We start from the raw sequence: 24,897 nt of genomic DNA on the forward strand, positions 1-24,897 counted from the left end.
TTTAGCTGTAGCTCTGCCACCCTAAGGCTACAGATGATTTACCTCAATCCTGATGCTATTTTATGCATTCTTTTCTAAATTTTCCACCTGCATACCTGTGTATGTTCTGCAGCAAGAAACTCCAGCAAAAGGGCATTTGCAAGTCAGTTTAGGTTAACACTGCTGTCACTGATTTTCATTTTCACATGTGACTGGTAAGAAAGAGTTGTAGATAACCTTGCTCCCTGCTTTAATGCAAAGAATTTTTCTTAACACTCTTTTTAACCTCAGTTTCTCATCCTGAAACATTCACTCTCCACTCATCTTCTACCAGGGTGACCGTAATGTCCACCACTTGGGAGTGGTGACTGTGCCTTGCCTTTTCTCTCCTTTCTTGTACCGTCCTTTCGACTTCACTGCCTGAGTTACATCACTTGAAAAATAGTAGCCAGCCATCGCTGTCACCTGGTCTTGGCACCTTTCTAAGTACAAAGGAGATTAGATATTGAGTAGTAATAAGTGAAAATGATACAAGGATCACTATGGCAGATCATGAAGTACTGGGGGGCCTTGAATTACAAGTGTTTTTTCCTTAAACCATTCTAATCTCACAAGACCATCTATGTACTCTATACCCAAGGGCACTACCAGGCCCACAGCATTTAACACAGCACCAAGTCTTCTCCACAGTCTATTAACTTGGATAATCTCTGGCTGGTTCAAGCCACAGCTGTTGCAGACCCTCTACAACTCTGCTGCTGATGATTGCCATTCTGGTAAAAGGAAGAAAGCAGCATGGGCCTGCTCCTCCATTTACTTAATGTATCCTCACTAGCATTGCCCTCTAATATATCTGTTACCAATCAATACTTAATACAATTTTAGCAAATGGTGCTGGAGCAAGCCCAAAAGCTAAAGCAGATCTTCATGTAAAACAGGCAGCAGAAATAAATGGGGAGAAAGCTCATGTGGAAAGCAAAGTAGAGATGGTACTTTCTGTGTCTGCAGACTCACCCTTTGACAGAGCGTGGACAGAGTTCTGGGAGGGAAAGACAATGGGACAGTTTTCCATCTTAGGACCGGAACGAAAAAGAATAAGAAGTCAACTAAAGACTAACTATTAGTTAAGTGGCAGGCAATTATTAGAATTTTCTTTCCTTCAGTCCATGAGACAAGGCCAGGGCACTGTGTCATGCAATTGGGAAAGGTTGGAGGGTCTGGGTAGGTTGCAAGGAGGAGAGCAATGTGGCTGGATCAGGGAAGGCTGACCCAGGGTGCAGCTGGAGCACAGCTCAGACCAGGATGTGTGTTGTGTGCTGAGCCACTTGTGATGGCCCCACAATCTGTCTGGGGGCAGGAGGGGCTGAGAAGAAGCCAAGCCTGTGTGTCTTGAGTTTGAAACTCTGCAGAATTTTGCCTAGTTAGGTTATCCATGACATTCTTCAATATTTCCCCTAAAACTTGGAAGCTATTGGTTTCCCTGCACTGAGGATGCTTTTGAAGGAGGCTGGCAGCAGAGACTGCTTTTCAATCAGCACCAGACTAAGAACACAGGAATCTGTCACAGTGGCTGCTGTTGGGAGCAAGCTGTCCTGTGCACTTACCTCCTTTTGATTCAAAACCTCTTTGGTGGGCAGTTTAGCTGCAGGCAATAGCAGAGGGAAAAGAGCCAAGAAAGTACATGGCTAACTGCTCCTTTGTCTGTATGAACTCCGGCATGTGGCAGCTTCCAGGTAGCCATGGGAGGAAGCCTGTGTGAGTGGAAAGTCCTACTAGCCTCAAAAAATTTGGGCCCACAGCTCAAGGTCCTGATGTCACTGAGCTTTTCCTGCATATAATTCTAGAAAGAGCCTCTGGTAAAAATGCAGTGTTCATCTCATCATCAATTCATTTTTTGCCATAGCCCTGCTAGGCTCTTAATTTCTTGTGTTAAAACAACAAATGAGATGACCCGACTGCAATCTCTAATAGGTATCATGGGTCAGTAATCATTCATTTGTTATAGTGCCTCTCACCCGAAGGACAGAGATGAAAATTTGTCCTCCTAATGGCAAGAGCTGTAAATTAGTTTTATTTCACTGCTAAATCTAGCTGCCTGAAAATTAGGATGACCAGTCCTTAGCTGGGAAGAAAATGTGTCAGCTCAAGGGATTTTCTGCATTAGGCAAATAGGCAGCTCATAATCACCCATTAAACAGTCACAGTGGCTGTGTCCTGACACCCTTGCTGCTCAGTCTGAGTGACTGCTGATACACTGAACACAGTGAAACTTTGCAAGCCTGGTGCCCACTTCTGGGCCAGTGACCCCACTTCCACTTCTAGCTTAGCAAGAGAAGTGAACATCTCCTCCAGGTGCTCATGGTAATTTCATCTTTCAGGAAGATAGACATGTTCAAGACAGGGATGATGAATTTCTCTGTGAAGGTACATCTTATCTCTGTTATTAAGGGAACTTCAGATGAGCAGGTCAGATTTGAACATCTTTATCTTTTAGACATATGCATTTAGATGAGACAAATCCCACCTAAAATTTAGCCTTTTGTTTGTCACAGGTGTTTCCTCAGCTGAATATTGTTATCTTTATCCTTGGAGTATTTGCAAAAGTATTTAGTGGGTCTAAAAGATGTTATTCTGAATTAGCATGGACTCTGTGGAGTTGGAATTTAAAGGGTAAGCCATCTCTGCATACTTATAGGGTGCAAAAGAGGGAAATGAAGGGATTTAAAAACAGATGGAAACTCTGTTGACGGGGGCATGAAGGTGCCTAACAGCCTTCACCAAGCAAGTAGCTGCTGATGGTGTTGTAGAAACAATTGAGTGGCTCCTCCTGGGAGTGTGGGTGTCCCTCTAGCAGTCACTTCACACATTATTCATGCTTTTGGCAAGACAGACTGCACAAGACACCACGCAGCCACTCCTGCTTGTTAAGCCTGATCCCAGAGGGCTGCCCAGAGCTCTCCCAGCCCAGTCTGGAACCAGCAGGGATACACTGCTCACCCCGACTGATGCAGTTCCTGCAGCAAAGCCACGCTGTTCACTGCAGGGTCACATCCCAGCAGGCTGCAGGGATGGCAGCAGACATCTCAGTGGCCTGAGGCCACCGTCAGAGGGCAGAGAGGCTGTTGTTTACACTGTAAGAGGTGGGAAGCAGTTGTTCCCTCTGTCCCATCCCTGAGAATCCCTGCTTCTTCTGTGCAGCCCTTTGGGAAGAAGGAGAGAAGTTTATCCTGGGAAAGAAAGGCAGAAATACTTTCAATGTGATTAAATGAGTGGTCTGTCATCTTGTTCAATAATGTGTCACACAGAAAGCTCTCTATAGAAAGCTGAAAATAAATTTTAAAAATCTACCCCACTGTCAAATCCTCAAAACCCGTAAGTGTATCAGAATAGTTGTAAAATTATTCACTTTTATGATGTGCAAGTTATAGAATATTGTACAGCCAGACAAGTTTGTAAGAACAGGTATTAAGCTGCCAGCCTGGGGAGGACCTGGCTGAAGTTAAACATAAAAACTTGCCACAAGACAAGTGAGGGTGTGACAGCAGATGTTAAAGAGTGAGAATGGCTTTGAATAAGAAATGTGGTCCTCGGCCTTCTTTTCCTGGTGCTCCACGTGCACCTATTTCCTATAGGAAATTTCCTACTTCCACTGAAATAGGAAATTTTAGAATGGAGAACCAGACAGACCAGAGCTGATAGAAAGAGCCTGTAGTGCTGCAGCCAGAGCTGCATAGTCTATGCTAATGGATTTCTGACTTTAAAAATAACTAGACTCTAGGGACTGCAGCTCTGCTGGGTAATGGGTCTCTAACATCTGATTGTGCCTGTTTTCCCCATCAACAACCTCATCATTCCCTGGTGAAATCCAAGCAGTCAGCCTCACCTCTAGGCCTGGTAAAATCATGGAGCAGATCCTCCTGGAAGATGTCAAAACATGTGGAAGATAGGGATGTGATTAGAGACTGCATACCTGGCTTCACCAAAGACAAGCCATGCCTGACTATTTTGGCAGCTTTCTTCAATGAAGGGGCTGCATCAGCAGACAAGGGAAGAGCTACAATTGCCATCGACTTCAGCTTCTCTAAGGGTTTTGATACGATCCCCTACAATATCCTTACCTCTAGGCTGGAGAGAGGTATGGGTTTGATGAATGAAGAATTGACTGTATGGCAGCATCCAAAGAGTAACAGCCAATGGCCCAATATCCAAGTGGAAACCAGTAATGACTGGTGTGTCCCACAAGGGTCCCATACTGGGACCAATACTCTTTAATGTCTTCACCAGTGACACAGGCAGTGGGATCAGTGCACCCTCAGCAGGTTTGCAGATGACATCGAGCTGAGTGCTGCAGCTGATTCACTTGAGGGAAGGGATGTTATCCAAAGGGACCTTGACAGGCATGAGGAGCAGGGCCCTGTGAATCTCATGAAGTTCAAGTGCAAAGCCCTGCAGCTGGGTCAGGTATCAGTCCAGGCTGAGTGATGGATGGATTTGGAGCAGTCCTGTGGAAAAGGACTCAGGAGTACCTGTCTACATAAAATCACATGACTCCATAATATGCACTTGCAGCCTGGAAAGCCAACCATTTCCTGGTCTGTATAAATACAAACATGACCAGCAGGTCAGAAGGGGGGATTCTGCCTGTCTCCTCCACTCTTGTGAGACCCTACCCAGAATACTGCATCCAGCTCTAGGGATTCCCAGCACAAGAAGGATGTGAACCTGTTGGAGCAGATCCAAAGGGTCATGAAGGTGATCAGAGGCTGGAGCAATTCTCCTATAAAGACAGGCTGAAAGAGGTGGGGTTGGACAAGAGAATGCTCCAAGGACATCAGATTGCAGCTTTTAAGTTTATAAAGGGGACTGATAAAAAAGATGGAGAGACATTTTTTACCAGAGCCTGTAGTAACAGGACAAGAAGTAACAGTTTCAAACTGAAAGAAGGCAAGATTAGAAAAGACATAATGAATAAAATCTTTACTGTGAGTATAGTGAGATGGGGGAACAGGTTGCCCAGAGAAGCTGTGGATGCCCCATCCCTGGAATTATTGACAGCCAGTTTGGGAAACCTGGTCTAGTGATAGATGTCACTGTCCACGGCAGGGCACTGGGACTAGGAGATCTGCAAAGGTCCCTTCTACCCCAAACCTTCTGTGGCTCAGTGGGGCTGCACTCCCTCTTGCTGTTGGCACATGAGGTCAGAAGGCAGGTGCCAGCAGGTTGGAGATGCCAGGGGATTCTCCCCCAAAACAGCAGAGCTGTAGGAGGCACAGCACAGAGACTGGCTGGCTCAGCCTCTCCTGGATATGATAGAGAGTAGCCTTCTGTAAGCAAGAATTTTAACTTAGAAGATTGCTGTGGATTTTGGTTTTCATTTTTTTGTTAGTTTTTTTTAACAAAACCTTTTAAATTTTCATTCTATTAATAGAAATGGAACATTGTCTTCTCAGGCTAAGCTGAACCTCCCTTTCTGTCTTTCTTTCTACCTGCATCCTCCCCACATGAAGAAAACTTCTAGAAGAACTATTCTTTGAGAATTTGAGGGGGAGGATGAAGAAGAAACAGGCTATGATTTGCACAAAATTAAAAGAATATTTGAGACACAAGACAAATGTTCCCAGAGAAATGCCCCTTTCCTTACTGCAAAGAATATGCCAATGAAGCATTTGCATAAACTACACCAACTAAATTAATTTACCCAGACTTGCTGTTTGCTTTTCATGCCCAAAGCTAAAAGCTCACATGGATTTTCTTGGTTGTTTTGTGGGTTTTTTTCCCCTTTCTTAAGCCCAACTACACAAACTCAAGACACGCTTTCATCTGACAGTGGAATGAGGATGATTTTTGGGTTGCCTTGTAACAGGGAGACTTTTCTTTCAGTGCCAGACTTACATTGCAAGGTACCCAGAGCAAGGGCAAGCTGGAAGTCACTTGTGGAGATGTGCAGGGGAATGGAGAGATACTCTGAGCTAGAAACAATTTATTTTCCCCTCTTCTGTAACCTGAGCATGACCCCCACCACACCAGGCCATTGTGGGTGGGTTTGGGGTGCCCATTGCTTGCTGGTACCAGCAATGCCTCAGCAAGATGGAGACAGACATGACTTTAAGACACTCTTTATTTCCTCAGAAACAGCTCTCAGGAGAAAGTCTTAACTAAAAATGTCAAGTGTTTTATGGCTCATACCTTGCTCAGTGGCTGCTACAGAGGTGTAGGCACAGGCAGAGCCTATGAGACAGGACAGGGAGGCAGGGTTGGCAGCACTGAGAGCCCTGGGTTCCCTCCTCACTACACCTCCCTGGCCCCAGCCTACTGTCTGCACTCCACTGTGACCAGTCTGGCACAGGCTTAGCTGCACATTGCCCTGTGACAGTTGTCAGAGCAATGTGACATAGACCACAGAGCAAATCCTTGGCCAGGAGGAGTGAATAGATGGGATTGGAGGGGTGCATAGATGGGATTGGAGACACTGGCCCCACCAAGAAAGGCTGTGGGCTTGTTCAACAACACCACCCCATCCCTTCCCTCCTTCCAGCAGACCAGTAATGTTTGTGCCATCCTTTGGCACTCCTGGGGTGCATCTCTGAAAGAGCAGTTAATGGATTTACATGTCATATAATTATGATAGCTGGAGATTGTCTGATGGAAGGGGAGAAATTCAATTGTCTCAGGGTGGATTTGGTCTAATTATCTCAGATGACACCAGCAAATCTGCTTCTCTTGGAGACACGCTGTTACTGTAGTAACTTATAATGAATATCAGATGATGAGTAATTTAGAGGCAGTCTGAACTGCTAAGTTTATGAGCACAGTGGGCAATCATTTCTTCTTTCTTTCTTTTTTTTTTTAATTCTTTTCCATATTAATTTCTTTTTCAGTGTGAATGTAAACCACAAAATCAACAGGTCAGATATTAGGGCTCTTGTGAACTCTGTCTTCCCTATCAGTCAGAGCAGATGCAGCTCGGAAGCGCTTTATCACTTTGCTTTTAATTAAAGCCTATAATGGTTTTGCATTTTGTGAACAGGCTTTATCCAAAATACAAAGTGGATAAAGGATGAAGCAAATCCTATGATAACTCTGCATTTTTGATTATCTCTATTGTACATATGCAGGCTGCTTGTTCCCTCACCCAGAGCCAGGATCAGCAGTGTCTCATGAGCAAGCTGCTGATAAACAATGGATGCACCCTGCCCTTGTGGAGAAAGAGCTGATAGGGTGTGCCTTGGCTTCTGATACTTGCCTTGTGTGGCCAAAGGGGATGGCATTAGGAGACATCACCCTTGCTTAAATCAAGGCATAAAATCTTCTAGTCCAAAGAGAAGCTGGTAAATGTCTGCACACCCCAGAGCATCAGCAGTTGCAATGCAGCATCAGATACACTTTGCTATGGTTTGCTGTCACTGCACTGCACCCAGCCAAAAAATGCAGCAGAGGGAATACAAGTTGCAAATCAGGTCCCAAGGGCATGTCCCACCCTCCAGCCTAGCTTTTTATTTTGAGTAGCAAATAACTGCCAGATGTTCCACAGGAGCTGCCCACGCACACGGTTTTCCTTGCATCTAATCAGTCTATTTTATCTCTCAAAGAGAGCATGGAAAGTGATCCCAGGTGAGATCCATCAAACACAGCAGTTAAATCAGGATCGTTTTCCTGGCTGTCCATGACCCTGCTGCGGCTTTGGCTGAGGGTCAGCAGGGTGGTGCATCTCCCCTCAGTTTGAAGCACAGGAAGTTTTGGTGCCCATCTGGGCTTGGAAGGGCTAATCAAACTTAGGTTTGAAGTAGGAGAGCTGGAGAGCATGACCCTGTTCCATCCTACCCCTGTCAAGATGGGTCTCTCTCAGAAAGCATCTATGGGCTGAAATGTTTTAGTGTGGATTCCATTTATATGTCATTATAATTACATTGTTTTCAATATATTGAAGAAGGTTGAGTTTGTTGAAGTTTTTTGCTTGCACTTCAAGAGTGTGTGACAGTTAATGCTGAAAAAAAAAGGTTTTTGAAAAGAAAGCAAGGAGATTTAATTTGAGAATAACATCTTTCTTTTCACCTGGGATACATTTAAAATAATGAATCAGAGATTTGCTAGATCTACCACAAAATCAATTGGTTTTTTTTCCAAAATACTTCTGTATATATTTGAATTCTTCTCATATTTGGGGTTGTCTGATAGAGAGAAGTGTGTGGTACACCATGGGCATGTACTAAAGCTGCATTTTCTCTGCATAGTCAGAGGTGTGTAATTAGCATGAGGACAGCCATTAACACATCCCGTATGCTGTGTCACCAAGTCATGCCTGATTATGTTGCAAAGTGAGATTAGTAAAATGAGCTTGAAGTTGTCCTCTCACTGCCATTTGATAGTAGGGAAAACAAATCCTTCCACTGCCAAAGCTGCAACCAATATTCAGTACTTAAGAAATTCAACTGATGCATTCCTAATGAACAGGATTTTGTGTAATTAAAATTTTAAATAAATCCCCAACATGATCTCTGGCTTGGATTTCCTAATTTCAGATATGAAAGTACAGCTTTTGACAAAATAGGTTGAGGGGGTTGGGGTTTTTTTACTTCTCTTTTCTTTCATCTGAAAGACTTAAAAAATCTCATCAGCATATTTAAAAAGAGCAGAAGATAAATTAAATGAAGACCAGGATTAAAAGACTCACTACTTTCTTCATGTCACCTTTATAGTTCTTTTGAGCTTCTGTCCTTGTGAGGTGGGTGTAAGTAACGTGGAGGTGGATGTTAGTGGGTGGCAAAGCTTTTATGAGGCAGAAAGAAGCTGAGGATTAGAAAATTACTGGAGGCAGTTTCCATACAGATGAGAAGAAGCAGTCAATCCCTGAGAAGCCAAGAAATAGGAGGAAGACAGTAATAAAACTGAATAAGTGGCACATTTCACAGGGAAAGAAAATGCCAATTTGTTTCAGCAGAAACCCTAAAAGTTGCCGTGGTTGCTGAAAGTTGCTGAAGACCCTGGAAGCTGCTCTCTCAAAGCAACCTCACAGCTGCAGGCCCAGGTCCCTCTTTGTCTGCAGAAATCTTCAGGTCAATGTCAAAAATCCCCTGAGTTTTCCCTGCTCATTTCCAGCTGCTTACACACCTACAGGGTGACTGCCTCTCCTGTTGTCCCTTGTCACAGGCAGGTTGGTGGGGTTGTAACAGGGGATGTGAGCACAGCCCCCCTCAGTTCCTGGCTCCCCCACAAAGGTTGCAGCTGCCATGAACATGTACAGCTCCTACCAGCTCTCCTGTAATCCAGCCAGGAAAGCTGTGGATGAAGAAGAAAGAGTTTGGGTACATGGAAGGAGAGGTTTCCTCTTGGGAGGAGGATTAGTTTGCAATGTCTCAGAGTGTGCTAAGGTTGGGCTGGGGTAGAGAGGGAGCACTGTCTTCTGCTTTGGCCTGGGTGGCAGGTGTGGTGGCTTTGTTTTCACCTTTGCAGTTTTCTGTGTGGCCCTGCTTGGAAGTCCCACCATGGACGCCTTCAGACCACACCACTGACTGCCCCAGGCAAAGAGCCCAGAGAATGGGTGAATTGATGAGTGTTTGCAAAGTGTGTGTGACCACTGGAGAAAACGCAGTTGCATGGGTGTGAAGGGTCTGGAAAAAGATGATTATTTGCAGCACCTGCTTTCCTGTCAGAAACACTTATTTACTGGGCAGGGAACCAGTCCCTGTCCTCCCTCCTTGGGATGTTCTCAGCACGCATTGGCACTGTTCACAGGGATGTGAAAGGCTGATTTTTGCACATTATGTGCATTACAGCTAGTAAAAGTATGAATGAGCATGCAGATTTCCAGTATAACACTGAGGAATGTTGGAAAGTGCTGAAAGGTGGCACTTAACCTTTACTCTGAAGACCTGAGTAGCGTTTATTCTACTACAATGTGGTGATGCTACTCACCCTCCTTATAGTCCAGGTCAGCAATGTCCAGGCCCTCTCCCATGGGACAGGAGCACTGCTTTCAACTCTCCCTCACCCTGTGGGATTTATCTTGAGCCAATTAACCATCTTTAAGTCAGAACTTCAATGGCAAGACATTTAGCTGCTCAGGGCAGCAGCTGCACTTGCTCTCCCTGCTGAAGCTGTGCCAATGTGCAGCAGAGAAGCACGGCTTGAGAGATGGTGGTGTATCCAGTGCCTGAACCAACCAGGGCCATGAACTCAGCCAGCAGAGGTGCAGTGTGGGTTGCTGCCTCTGTTTCCACTATTTTCACCGTAGCTGATCTAAAGACTTCACTAGCTCAAGTACAAAAGGTCCCTCAGAGCATGAGGAGCAATAGCAAAGCCCTTTCTCCAGGGTTGGTGCCTCAGGCTTGCAGCTGCAGACTCAGAGGTTTGTTTGTGTATTCTTTACCTCTTGGAGGTCTTTAACTCTTGCATCTACCTTTCATCCTCCCCCTGAATTTTCTATCAAGTCATTGGAGTTGTAATGATGGTAGGGAGACACAGATTTACACCCTCATGTGAGCAGGCATCCATTTCTCTCTCCATGGGCTGCGTTGTCTCCAGCACTGCAGGAGAGCACATTGTGGTACACATCTTTCCTGACTAAAATTGAATTGTCCTTCTGTTTCGTGTCTAGAAACCAGTTAAACCTCTGTGAGTCTGTGCTGAGGATGGGTTTGGTCCTGTCTGCATGTAGAGAGGGTGTCCAGAGGGATGTTCCTTCAGCACCACTTGGAATCAAGTGAATTGCACTCCAGGACTCTTCATGGGCTGTGAAAAGAGCTGACAGTCTTCAGAGTTAGGGACTTACCCCTCAAATATCAAAGATAGAACAAATGTGTCACACCTAAAGCAATTTGTTGCATTTTTAGCAGAAACCCTGTGTCGTAGTCCAAATCTAGTAATGGTTTGGTTGGGGGATTTTTTCCATAAGAAAAGCACCATGTGCTTATAAATTGGCCTTTGCCAAGTTACTTGGTCTTGAAAAGAACTGCTCTGTAATAAGCTGCATCATTAAAAAGAAATTTTTCTGTGAGAAGCAGAGCCTGGTTTCCTGCGGTTTGGTGCCTCATGGTGGGATTATGTTGCATCTAATGAGGAGCACTCTGGCTGAAGCCTTTTCTCCTGTTCACAAAGACACTGTCTCATGTGAGTTCTCTGGTGTCTATAATCCATTTGGGATCAAACTGCCATTGTTTAGGTTCTCTCCTGTCTGTCAATGTAATTCTGCCCACGTGGCCAGGTGTTCCTCCCTGGAGACATGAAAGGGTCATGCTGCTCTACCCTGATGCCTCTTCTCTCAGAAATGGTTGAAAATTAAAGCATTTGAGAATTCCATCCCACAGTTCAATTTGACTGAAATTGGCCAACAGGCTAAAAGATAATTGAGAATAATACTGGACTGACACAACAATATAATAAATCTAATTTTATTAGGTGATTGGGCAATAAATGGTAGAAAGTAAATACTGGAGCAGATTAAACATGGAAAAACTGTTCATAAATATTTATTCAAGCATTTAAATACACTCAAGGTGACCATTTTTTCCCTGTTTTGCATTTCAATTCACAGCCATATGAATGACCAACAAGAGCACAAACACCCCGACAGTTACACTCACACCTCAAAAGTAAATGTAAAATAATATTTTTCTCTGAGACTTTTTTTTAAAAGTGGCAGGGAATTATTAAACATTTCTTTCTAAATACTACAGATTCAAAATTTTGAAACAGGATTGTAACAAGCAATTCAGAAGCCAGATTTTGAAAATGGTTCTTACCAAGCCAAAGAATAAAAATAGATCATGTGGTTTGTACTGAGTTTTGAGAATTTTCAATAAACCTGAAATGAACAAAGTTAGACCAGGAATCTTTTGTTGAAATGGTTCGTAGAAATATTTCAGAAATGTGAGTTGTGAAAAGGAATTCATAATTATGCACACACACAAAAATTCACAAGTTTAGGAAAGAAGAAAGATATATTGTATAAGTTGCTGATTGTAATTTATTTTTCCAGTTCCTGAGCCATAGACACATGTTTGTCATAATAAGATTTTTGAAGATCTTTGTATTTTCTTACCTTGTATGCAGTTTAGATGGATGAGCTACCATTGTTCACTGTGTTTCTCAAATTAGAAGAATGCATTTCTAAATTCAATTTCATCCTCAGTGGAAATGGTTTCTCTGGTAATCTTTGGAGAAGAATTATACATAGTCTATAAAGCTTCAAATTTCAAAACCTAATTTTAAATGTTAGTCAAGAGGTTAATTTAAGATTCATCTTCCAAAAAGGGAGTTAAATAAAACTGATAGAAGGCTGGAACTTGTCAAGTGGTTGAGAGGTTTATCAGCATGTGAGTATGAGTTCATTAGTTTTAATTAGTATAATCACTAATTTTGCATTAACAGTTTGGCGAGAGAAAGTAATTGCACACACCCACTGTATTAGATTGGGAGATTAAAATTCATTTTATGAGGCAATTAGCATTTCAGGAATTTTTTTAAAAAGGCTTTTATGATCTGCCATTGCAGTAGCCTCCTTCACCAAAGAGTTTTAAATTAACCATAACTTTCATCCTAATGGGATGCAAAAATTAATGTAGAATTAAGTGTGAACTAGTAATCCCACTGCGATAAGCAGGCAGCTAAAGCCACAAACCTTGATTAGTTTATAATGACCTGTTTTATTTCCCAGACAATGATAGCCATTTATCTGTCCTCAATTCATTATCTTCTCGAAAAGTTTATATTCTTGAATTTTATACAGCAAAACAAATAAAATATGAGGAAGGGAAAAGTAGAACAGTACTACTGAAGTAATAATTGTCAAAAGAAAAAACTACCAGCTTCAATAGTAAAGCTTAATTTGTCAATTATTTTTCATATCAAAAGCCAGAAGAAGAAGAAGAAACCACTTCCTTTGACATCCAGTGCCTTGGGAAGAGCCATGAATTTCACAGCAACAGCAATCACAACCCTGCTCCATCCATCATAACCTTTGGCAGCTACTGACACAATGAGAACAGATGGAATTGTCATCCTGGTTGGCAAGGAAGTCCTGGTCATCTGAGATTTAGGACAGTTTACCCAAGAGATTGCTTTCCAAAACATCCTGTAAAGAAATGAGCAAGTTCTGGTGGGCAAAACTACTTACAGCAAGGCTGTAATGAAAGCTTTCATGGTATCCATAACAAGACAAGACAACACACCCTTTGCAGCAAATCTACCATCCATTTTATTTGGATTATGCTTGCCCCTGGATAAAACAAACCTCTGCTCAAAAATCCCAAATCTGCTATGATTTGGACGGGGCATAGAGGAGAACAAGTGTTAAATGTTAGGACTATAATGTAGTTCATGCAATTTTGGGTACATATATTAAAATAAGGGGATGTGGGACACTATTTAGGGAATTACATTAACCTTCCTAGAACACATGTTAAAGCAAAATGTACGTACATATGTACGTACTGCTGTAAGGGACATTAACGGATGTGAGAGATGTACCTTTATAAAAGGAGTTCAGAGAGAAAAAAATGTTTAAACAGCTAAAATTTAGGCACAGCAAGAGATACTGGATCTCAGTCTCTCTGGCATCAGCTGGTGTCACCTTTAGAAGCTGAACTACTCCAGCTAAGGTCTGAATTCTGCACTCTAAGGGCTGCCTCAGTCTACAGGCTGCAGAGGCAGCCCCAGGTAACCAGGTTTCTGTCTTGGGTGGGTGAAGTAAATTCTTAAAATTGGGTTAGATGAATCATGACCAGCATGCTTGTGCCTTAGGGTTTGTCTGTGCACACAGTTATTGTAGAGAGACATTACTCTTCCCAAATAGCATCACATGTGAATACACTTTTGGCTGAGTAAGACTTATTTCTCTTCAACAACATCCTCTTGAGAGAGTCAGAATAGGTTGCTTTTTAGTCCTCACGTGGAATTCTTCTGCAAGAGCTGCTGCCTTTTTAGCGAGCTGCCCTCCCTTAATACAAATTTACTTTAGTATAAAAATGCCCTAAATCTGCCATCCAATCACCTTTGAGAGCAATTTAAGATTTACGGTAGTAAGAGCATCAATTAGGCACAAATACATTGACCAAAAAAACAGTGACCAAAAAAATACAATAAAAACTGACATTTATTTCACAAATTATGGGCGTAATAAAGCCTATTGTTTCAGGGAAAATGCCTGTATTTGCCCGTATGTTTCATTAAAGAATAATAATGCCATACATATTTCATTCCCTTGTTCTGAGCAGCAAAACTCTTAACTATATAAAATGCCCCATGCTGTCCTTGCTTTGTTGGGTTGTTTTTTCTTTTTAATCAGATTTTTCTCCCTGAATTAATGAAATTGCTCTTTAAGCACATACATCATTTTCATTTGAAGTCACTTATCATGGCTCAAACAGTTTGTCTGTTCTCCTGGAGAACAAGGCAACTGCCGTCTCCCTGTGCTGTGCAGATCCAGGTCAGGACTGTCTCTGATCCCCAGTGTGCTGAGCTCTCTGTACCCCCAATGGTGCTGCCTTCGGTGGAGTATGGGTGACTGATGTCTGTGAGGTCTGCACCTAGCACATCTGCACTGCTTTCTGGTCCGCTTGCTCTCACATTTAATTTCTCTCTTCCCGCAGTATGCACCGACCCGCTGTGCAGCTGTGCAGGCGTCCATGGAGCAAGGCATCCTTCCTCCCTGCCATCACCACGAAGCGGTGCACGACCCTCAGCTGGTCCCCTGCACGTGCCCACTCTTCTCCTGCCCGTGGGAAGGGCATCTGGAGGTGGTGGTGTCCCACCTGAGGCAGACCCACCGCATCAACATCCTTCAGGGCGCGGAGATTGTCTTCCTGGCCACGGACATGCACCTGCCCGCGCCCACGGACTGGATCATCATGCACTCTTGCCTTGGCCACCAGTTTCTGCTGGTCCTCAGGAAGCAGGAGAAGCACGAGGGCCACCCCCAGTTCTTTGCCACGATGATGCTGATCGGCACGCCCACCCAGGCCAACAACTTCACCTACAGGCTGGAGCTCAACAGGAACCAGAGGCGCCTCAAGTGGGAGGCGACGCCCAGGTCGATCCTGGAGTGTGTTGACTCTGTCATTTCGGACGGGGATTGCCTCGTGCTGAACACTTCCCTGGCTCAACTCTTTTCTGACAATGGAAGCCTAGCGATAGGAATCGCCATAACCACCAGCAAAGTTCACAGCTCCGAAGCTGAAATGTGATGGGGAGGAGGAAGAGGAGGAGGAACCACAGCAACAACTATGGTGCTCTAGCTGCCTTCTGAGAGCCAGAACTCGCGGACTTTTTATGGGGGGGGTCTCGGGTCTTTTATGGTATTTAGTACTTGTCCACAGTGGGCATTATGTAAACATCCCGTGGTTACGGTCCCTGTGTCATGTATTTACCGTTTTGCTAATACAATTTTATGAGAAATTTTAAAGAGGCTAATCAATTTATTGTCGCCCTCCAGCAGCCCTGGAAACAACACTTGTTAGTGAAAAGTGCACCCAGGGAGACTGGCAGAAACCTTTGGTCTGACCATGTTATGCAAATATGTTTCCTTCATTGCCTGCCTAAGGGACCAAAGGCACCTGTGCCTGATGAAAGGTCAAGTATTCCACTAGGGGACAAGAGCACCCAGGTTTCCATATCAGCTATAGTGATTTAACTCCTGTATTTTGGGCACAGCCAAGCCCTGGCGGAGCTGGCAGTTTCAGAGCTCCCTTCAGCTTCTGAGGAAACAACTTTCTCACTCAAACAGTGAAAACTTAGAAGAAAAAGTCACCTCCTCTGCCGAGCAGAGGGCTTGGAAGTCTCATCTTGCATTAAACTGGGAAAGGCATCTAGTGGTTGGGCACTGTTAAATCTCACATGGTTAAATCTCACTCTTGTATCATAAACAGCAGGGAGAGGCTGCTAGATGGTCTGGCCATAGGATGGATATAACCATACTCAGCCATTGGGGCATTCATCTTTTTAGCTGCTGCAGAAAATAAAGCATGGAAGGGTCTTAAGCTGGGTACTGATCTTGCTACTGAATTCTGTGCCAGTTGGACCCTCAGTTTGTGCTGCTAAATTTTGATGCACCGCAATATAGATAGGACAGCTATTTGCAAATTGGCTACGAGATTTGACAGGCACTCCTTTGAAAAAAAAAACTCAACTTTTTTTGCCTTGCATACATTTTGTGGGGTGGTGGTGAGGGGCGTCTGTCACTTTCTTCTCCTGAGGATATTTCACAAACAGTGATGGTCACAAAAAGACACGGGCTACTCTAAGAGCTTCTCCCTTGGGTGGCTCCTTGGGGAGAGTTGGAGGCAGGTGGTGGCCATCTCCTGTCACTCATTCCCATCTGCAGTCAGGCCTGTTTCCTCCACAGCCAACAGCAGCAGTGAAATCCCACTGCAGTAGGTGACGTGTGGAAGGAGGGGGCTCAGCAGATAGTGTGACACATGAGAAGCATGGGAAAGTGTCTTTTCCTGTTTTCCCTTCTGCCTGTGTGTGGCTGTGGTCTGGCTGCTCCTGAATGCTTTTTCAAGAAACATCTGGTGGGTTGGGCCAGTTAGTAGCTAGAGACTGAGACTCATAGTTTGAGCCCCTTGGAAAACCAAGGAAGGAGGGGAAACAGTCTAAGAGCAGTCCTTCAGTGTTTCAAAATGCATCTCACTCTAGCTCTGGGTAGGCAAAAACACTGATGCTGATCTCTCCCACCCGTTGCTCTCCTGAGGATTACTATAAATGATGCATGAAGTAAAATGAATTGTAGTTTTCCTGAGATGAATGCCATGCAGGTAAATGACTTCTGAGGCATAGATGCACCTCACCTCCCTACCTGGATTTTCACAGCAGGTCAGAGAAGGGTGAGGATCTCTTCAACAGGCTGCTCAAACTGAAGTCTGAGGAAGTCTCAGTCTCTGCAAGAAGGCACTGGAGCACAGCTTCCCAGCTCTCCCATCTCTGAATTTAGGGGGCCAAGGGTGGCACACTGATTTGCAGAGCCTCACTGGAACAGGCAGGCTGGCTTTTTCCCTGCGGTGTTAAATATTCAGGACCAGCAAATGCTGCCCTTTCCCTAAATGATAGCAATAAATAAATCATTGGTGTTTTTGTGGACTGAAACTGGCTTCTCCAGCTCCTCTAACAATTGTTCTGCTGCTGAATTAAAACAAAGCAAAGGCAATAAAACCTCAATAAAACCAGTTCCTCTAGTTTAAATTTCCTGAGCTCTTTGTACTGTGGGGTAGAGACCAAATCTAATGATGCTTTTGTTGCCTGACCACAAGTTCTAGGGTGAGAGATATTATTTAATTATTCATTTTTTTAGTCTATTTACTTCTTGTTAGTTGGCACATTTTTTTCTTGAAATATCAACTGAAGTGTAGATATTTTGGGGCATAGTCCTTGCCAAAGGACCAGTGTATTTCTGGCAGGATGAGTGTCACAGCATCAGCTTTCTGGAACGGGTATCTCCATCTCTTGCCAGCACCCTAGTTTTGAAGGAGGGATAGCAGAAATGTGACCTTGTCAACGTAACCTTCCACACACCCCATGTGTTCTTCTCCCAGAGCTTTCTAGTGACCACACCAACAGTTCAGCTTTTCCATTTTGTTTTCAGTCTTCTCCCCTCATCTGATGGCTGCCTTTCTCAGCACATTTTCAAGCCCTCAACTGTGGTTTCACCCTGTGACTTGCAGAGCCCATGGTACTTCTTGCCTTCTCACATTTGTACCTGTTGGATGCCATTGTTTAAATTGTTCTCACTGCTTTCTGAACCAAGTAACATCCTTTATCAGTTTTCTCCACATCTGCAAAGACCCAGCTCTGGTACGGATTTCAGAAATTCAGATACATTGGAGTACTGATGAAAATCTGTCCAGTGTGACTCTTAGTAAAGAAAAGGAAGATGTATTTTGGGGAGAAATGAGATATGGTTGCCTAAATCCAGCTTTCATAAGTGTCTCAACAAGAAGTGCAAATGTTTTAAGGTATATTTAAGGACTTTCTACCATAGAAGATATTCTAATTCTGTCATAATTCAAAGCCTATGAGCAACCTTATACTGCCATAAAGCAAAGGTGAAGCAAATATTCCGCATGGTAGGACATAAATCCTAAAATACTAGCAAGTAGGATCAACAATGAAATTCAATTTGCAAGCATTCTTCTAGTGCCCATGGTGTAGCACTTTTTACAGCTCTGCTTATGGTTGAAAGGTAGCTGAATCTTGGCTTCCAAAATTTGATCTGAAATCAGGGCTTCTAAAACTAACTGTGAACACGAATATTTTACATCTTTACAATGTATTAAATCTGAATTCCTGCCTTCCTGTGAAGAACACAGCCTTACATCTCTTTGAAGTAAGAAGTATCCTTCATGGGGTACAGGAGAAAATGAAGTCTTTCAAAATTGCTATGCAGCTATTGCAAAATTCTGTTTTCCCAGCTACCTGGGAGTGGTGTTCCCTCTTTGTTTTGGTGGGGTTTCAGTTGTCTTTTGGTTTTCTACATAGACAAAATATTGGCTTTGGGTTTGTGGTTTTATTTTTAGGATTTTTATATATCTCTGTTCACAGATGGATTTTCTTGTGCTTAGTTTAGTAAATTGCAACAATAATTTCATCAGGCTGAGACAGATGGATTGCTACCAGACCCACTAGAAAACCTACTTTGGTTCATCTGCACTATCCATCAGACACCATGTGAATGTAAATGTCAGATCTGCAGTAAAGCAGCATTAGTGCTTTCAGCTCAATCCCATTATGAATTAAGCTCACATCATATATCCGTGACTCCTTATAAATCAGCTGAAACATCCTGAGTCTCATCATCTTGAAGATGACAAAGGATCTTGCTGAGCCAGTGCTGGCTGTAGGGCTTGTTGAGAAGTAGGGCAGTAGTCCTCTTCCCACTGGACTTGGTATCACACCCTCTGTTTCATACCATCCTTATGAATACAGGTAAACTACTGAAGGAACAAGAGGTGGTAAATTCTGGACAAGTTAGGGTTATAGCTGGATAAATAAATAAATTGTTGGATGCTAGTGGATGGCTCTCTCTTTTGTGCATCAGAGGAGCTAAATCCAATTGACAGTACTGTAGTACAGGTGATTTATCTGTTTTTCTAGCCCAACACACACCTGACAAACACTTCAATTGGAGAAGAGTCTGTCAGAACAGACTCAGATGTGCTTCTTCTGCAATTGAATCAGAAACAGCTTCTCACATGGAAGAGCTGCAGATTTTGAACTGTTCAGACACAAGCATAAGTTTTCAAATTTTTTTTGAGTTCAATAAAGTCTGCCTGCTCACACCATCAAAGTGAAGGGCGGAAAACAAAGATTGCCATCTGTCACCACCAGAACTCTTCACACATAAATATGATTCACCTTCTGCAGAGATGAGCCTGCAGAAACAGAGAGGGTTTCACAGCAGGGTAGCACAGGGCAGACCTGCAGGCTCCAGAGGCGTGCACAGAGAGCAGAGGGCAGAGCTCATCCTCCAGACAGAAACTACTCAGCAGGAACCCTCAGAGTGCGGTCACAGCGGGGCTGCCAGGAAAGAGATTGGATCTCCTGGGACTTAAGGCTCTGTGTAGAGAGGTTTCTCTTCTCATCAGCACCTTCCACCTGACCACAGGGTCTCCACTCTCCTGGGAACCTTGTCTCTGGAGCAGTGCAGGTGATCAGGTCAGCTGGGTCTGCATGTGAGGGGTCCTGCACAAGGATGCTGCAGCGTGAGTGCAAACACCCAGCCCCAGTCCTGCCCGGCTCCTTTGGGATTGGAATCACTACCTGCAGCTGGTAGTGATTCCTCCAGGTCCTGACACCTGACAGTTCTGCTGTCTTTCACCTGCATAGCTCCCACCAGGGCAGTAAAGTATTTGCTGAAAACCACACAAAAAATCTTTGGCAGAACATCAGATTAAACGTCTACCTCGTACCCCTGGCTAGGACTACAGTCATTCTTTCTCTCTCCACACAGGCAATAGACTTGTGAATAGTTTTCTTATCTCCCTTTGGGCTCTGCCACTCCAGAAAATACATGTGAAAGATTAGGAGGCAGTGATAATCTTCAAGAGAATAATGAGGACTAACTTTCATTGCAAAGATGGCTCTTCTCACAGTACTTTCACAAAAGTACTTTCTTGGATGCCAAGCTCCAAGAAAGAAACTAACAAACTCTAGTGGAAGCAAATAGGAAACACCAATTGCAAAGCCTGCTGTCCTTCAACCAGAATGAGCTTTATGTCTTCCAGGTAGGGAAAATCCCCCTGAGACATTGCCTATCTGAATACATCACTTAATCTTGTGGAAAGCTCCAGGACAGAGAGGTTCTTCCTGTTAGAAATTGCATCAAGTAACCTTATTGAAGATAAATGGCTTTGAACTTTCATAGCAACAGTGATGAAGTGCTTCAACATCCATGCAGCACAGACTGAAAAATCAGAGCTTTTAGACAAAGAAATAAACTTATTCAAATGCAAATGTGAGATTTAGGGCAGAGTTTCCAGGTGATCGTAAAAGCACTTTTCTTATTGCTGAGACTGGATGTCTGCATAGCAAGAGATATCTCGCTGCCAGCCAGGTCTTATTGGCTTGAATTCAGGAAAAACTCAGATATTCTTTGTTTCTCTGCTAAGTGAGACCACTTAAAGAAGTAAAGCAAACACTGTAATGCATGAAACAAGTTGGAAAGGATCTTTGTTTTCAGATCAGACTGCCTGGCGAGCAGACTGTGGGGAAGGGACTACATCTCCCACCTGTTCAAGGTGAATCCAGACTGGCAAGCAGAGTCTATGTAGAAATTCTCTTCATGTTGCAGTCTCTGCTTCAGCCACTGAAGATAACAGCTGCCAAGCATCTGGCTTGAAGACTTCAATGATTCTGAGACTGTTCTCTAAATTCCTGCTAAGATCGACTTTTAGGCTGAGATGGCATCAGGGCATGAGACAGGAAGGCTCCACAGAGGCTCTGCAGGGCTCCTCAGACAGAGTGCATGGAAGGGATGCAGGCAAGCCCTACATCTCTGCCTGTGCCTTTCACAGCAGGACCACTGGGTACACCCACAGGGATCCATCTGGGTCTTTCCTAACATACTGTGGCAAATAGCTGGGCCACAAAACTGGATGCTACCATTCCAGAGTGGTTCAGTTTAACAGCAGCCAAAAGCAATGTGAGTTCCTCTCTTAGCTTTGAGAATTAAAACAGCATCTGGCACATCAGAAACATTTGGCCCATTCTTATGACCATCAGATATTTCCTATTTCAGGATAAAGGCTCCTCTCGGCTTGTGACAGTGACAGTAGAACACAAAACATGGCTGGATGCTGCTGCAACTTCCACAGTACAGTTCTGATCCAGAGAGAGATCCCTGGGAGCTACAGTAACACAAATGAATAATTGTATAATATACTAACATAAAATAATAACACAGTGAGGGCTGATAACATCTTTAAAAGTAGCAGCTGATATTGAAAGGGGTCATTACCTAAAGTGAGCTTCAGGAGAGGCCTGTGTTTTGCCTGATTGAGATGTGCAGGGAGATATCCAGAAGAGTGACAGTCTCAGGACAATTCTGATTACTCAAAGAGATGCTGAACAAAAAAAATCACCTACAAGAGTCCTGAGGGAAACAGAAATATATTGCTGTTGCCTCTGGGCAGCAGTTTCTTGTGGCATGTGTCCTTGGAAAAAGAATTCTAGTAGGCAGAGAGGGTTGAACTTCAGCATGCCACAGCTAATGTACTGTCACTTGTAGAGTTTTCACTGAGAAATACTTAATCAGAACTGCAAAAAAAGGGAGAGTATAAATATCCACTGGATGGTGTGACCAGTGTGAGAGCTGCCAAGGAGATTTATCCAGCTTACTCTGGGTAAGCCTCCACACAGTTCTTCTGCTGGATTGGCAGAAGACAGGGACAGCCCCAGGTATGAGGAGGACTGGCTGGATTCCTGGCAGACTGTAAATTGTTGTTGCAATTGCACAGTGACTGTGTGTGATAAACTCCCACGCTGAAAACCAGTGAAGATTAAGCCTGGGCCCTCCAGCAGTGTGTGTCTGCACTGGCTGATGCCGACAGCCAGGCTGTGGATGATGGCAAACTCATTGGCCTTGCAGCCTATATGCAGGACTAACACGTGTTGGTGGTTGTGTACGCACCGAAAAGTCATGTTGAAAAAGTTATGTCCTTAGTATGTGAGGGCAAGCATGTACTCATACCGTCTGTGATGGATCACACCTCACCATGCCTCCTGATTGCTCTTCTCTCTGCTGGAAACGTGGATGAACCAGAGCTGAATCACAAGCCATGGAGATCTCCAGGCACTGAGGCCTGCAATGAACACCACAAGGATGTTCATCCTGGAGGGCCCATGGCTGTGCACAGAGAGAAACACTGAAGAGCACTGACTCAAATACAGAGAAATCTTTGTATGTGAGCCATAACATCACATTTCCACATATCAGAGGATTTATTTCTGCAAAACACACTCATCCTCACTCAATTGCAACTTAAGTGAAAGCCCTGCTGTGACTAATGAAGTTTCCATATGCAGTGGTGGTTGCACTTCCCATTCAGCCTGGAAGGCTGGCAGGTGAGATGAGCTCAGTTCCACAGTAACATGACTTTCCTCTATAGGGACAGTGTAGCTCTTCTCTAGACTTAGTGATACTCCCCTAGTGCAGACTTGCTGCAGAAACCCCTCAGCACCATCTGGCCAAGAGATCAGAATGATCCATCCCAGCCCCAGAGCTGTAAAGCTGTTATTTCACACTGCATTTGCTGTGGGGTTATTTTTTGATCTGACCACAGCAAAAGCATCAGAACTCACCCTGTCATAACAGTCCCACCACTTGGCCAGGTTAAGGCACTTGCTCAGCCATGGTGGGTCAGCTGCCCATTCTGGAGCTGAAGTAACCCTGCACATGACACCCATCTACAAGGCTGATATGCTGTCTAACAAAACAAACCCCATTCTCCTCTCCTGTTTGCACTGAGTAGACACAACAGCCAGTTCTAGAGATGGGTCTGAACCATCACAGTTTAGGTAGAAGCTAATATGCAGGTGAAAATTGACAGTGGAACTAATGATAGCAAACTTTAATTTGGGTGCAAGGACTAGTGAACTTCATGAGCAGCTCAAAACAAGAGTGGGAAATGCTGATACTGATTATGGTAAATGGGGATTATGGTAATGCATCCAAATGCAAAGGTGACAGGAAAAAGACACTCCTAGGTCAAGAGGTTTTTCTGGAGCAACCTTTAGTTTTGATGTTAATGCCCTGGCAGAAGGCTGACATGGCTTGGCTTTTAGACCGGTCAGGTTGGGCAGCAGCCAAGAACAGCTTTTATTCATTACATGTAAACTGAGCAAATTGCTCAGGGAAGGGAGTCAATAAACATGGAGTCTCATGGCACAGTTTTCCCAGAGTGACCTTTCAAAGCATAATTGCATGTTGAAAGGCTCAATGGGAGTTGTCTCTGATCAGAGAAGCACTAATCAAACTGGGCTGGGGATTTACCTGTACTCAAGTGGGGTGTGTTAGAAAAGGGCTGTGTAGTTAGACACTGCTTTTGGCTAGGTCCCATGTGAGGCTGTGATCGGGGCAGCTTCAAACATCTTTGGCCTAAGGCTCTCTGGGAAAAGGAAGAAATAATAGTGGTGATTCTGGGAAGGATCTTCATTATCACTAAAATCCCTATGGCTTACTGCTCTCTTCTCATCCAGTGGTGATAACCACACTCAGATCACTTCATCTAGGAGAGATTTTGATTGTGTTCATGGAAGTGCATGACCGATCCTCAGTCCCTTGGACCACAGCCTTCAGGCTGCTCCTCCAGCTCAGTGTCATGAGCCATGGGGTCACCATTCAAAAGAAGAGCTATCCCCTCATTGCCCCACCTCCAAGCTTCTTCCCTAGAAAGCAGCCTTGCCCCCAGCCCGAACACCCCACAAAACTATCCTTGTTCTTCCACAGGTAACAATCTCATCCCCTTACAATGCTTGAAGGCCCTCTCTTTAATTCCTTTAAAATGAACATTTTCCAGCTGAAAAAGTGAACCTGAGCCACCTTTGTATTATGTCAACATAATTGCACAAGTATTCATATCCCCAGAGGGGTAGGCAATCCTGGGCTTCTCCTCAGCCTTGTCTCAGATGCCACATGCCATAATACAGTGTCACTTCCCAGGACAGACACATTGAACCCTAAGGCAAACTAGCTCAAGGCATCACAAATCACACAGCAGTCAGAAAACCAGCCAGAGGCTGAGCGGCATCCTTCCAGCTCCAGTGAGTTAATAGAGGCATCAAGGAGTGCATCAAGGAGTGCTCAGAGCTGGGCTGGCAAAGTGAGCACCCCTGGAGCTCAGCAGAGGACTATGGAGGAGAGGGTTTCCTGGAGGACGATTACTGGATTATTAATGACAATTCAGGTCACTTAGTCCAAACGCTTAAATTATCCTCTGAGACTCTGAGGTGTGTCCATCTGTGAGCACCAATGACAGAATTGCAAAAGCCCATTTCCTCTTTTAAAATTCAAGCAGTTCCCTTGTGCTACTATGTCAAAAAAACGAATCCTTTGAGAAATTGAAACTGTTCTGTTTTTTGGATAGACAGTGCAAGGCTGATCCTTACAGAACCATAGAATTGTTTAGGTTGGAAAATACCTTTGAGATCATTGAGCCCTGCCATTAACACAGCATTGATAAGGCCATCTCTAAACCTCAGTGCTACATCTCAAATCTTTTAAATACCTCCAGGGATAGGGACTCAATTCCTTCCAAAATGGGCAGCCTATTCCCCAATGCTTTACCACCCTTTCCATGAAGAAATTCTTCCTGATGTCCAACTTGAACTTCCCCTGGTGCAGCTTGAGGCTTTGTGCTCTCATCCTGTCCCTGGTTGCCTGGAAGAAGAGATCAACCCCACCTGGCTCCACCCTCCTTTCAGGCAGCTGTAGGA

The 24,897-nt window shown here is 44.1% G+C and overlaps 1 protein-coding gene across 1 annotated transcript in view; it reads left to right on the top strand.

The window, feature by feature from the left end:
- The window catches only part of SIAH3 (siah E3 ubiquitin protein ligase family member 3), a 43,204-nt gene extending 26,117 nt beyond the window's left edge, over nt 1-17,087 (top strand). Inside the window, exon 2 of the mRNA XM_063150492.1 lies at nt 14,565-17,087. Coding sequence (XP_063006562.1) covers nt 14,565-15,158 — 594 coding nt within the window. The 3' untranslated portion in view covers nt 15,159-17,087. The remainder of the gene's footprint in view (nt 1-14,564) is intronic.
- Nucleotides 17,088-24,897: the final 7,810 nt, after the last annotated feature.

Source organism: Melospiza melodia, chromosome 2, assembly GCF_035770615.1.
Source record: "Melospiza melodia melodia isolate bMelMel2 chromosome 2, bMelMel2.pri, whole genome shotgun sequence".
Classification (NCBI taxonomy): domain Eukaryota; kingdom Metazoa; phylum Chordata; class Aves; order Passeriformes; family Passerellidae; genus Melospiza; species Melospiza melodia.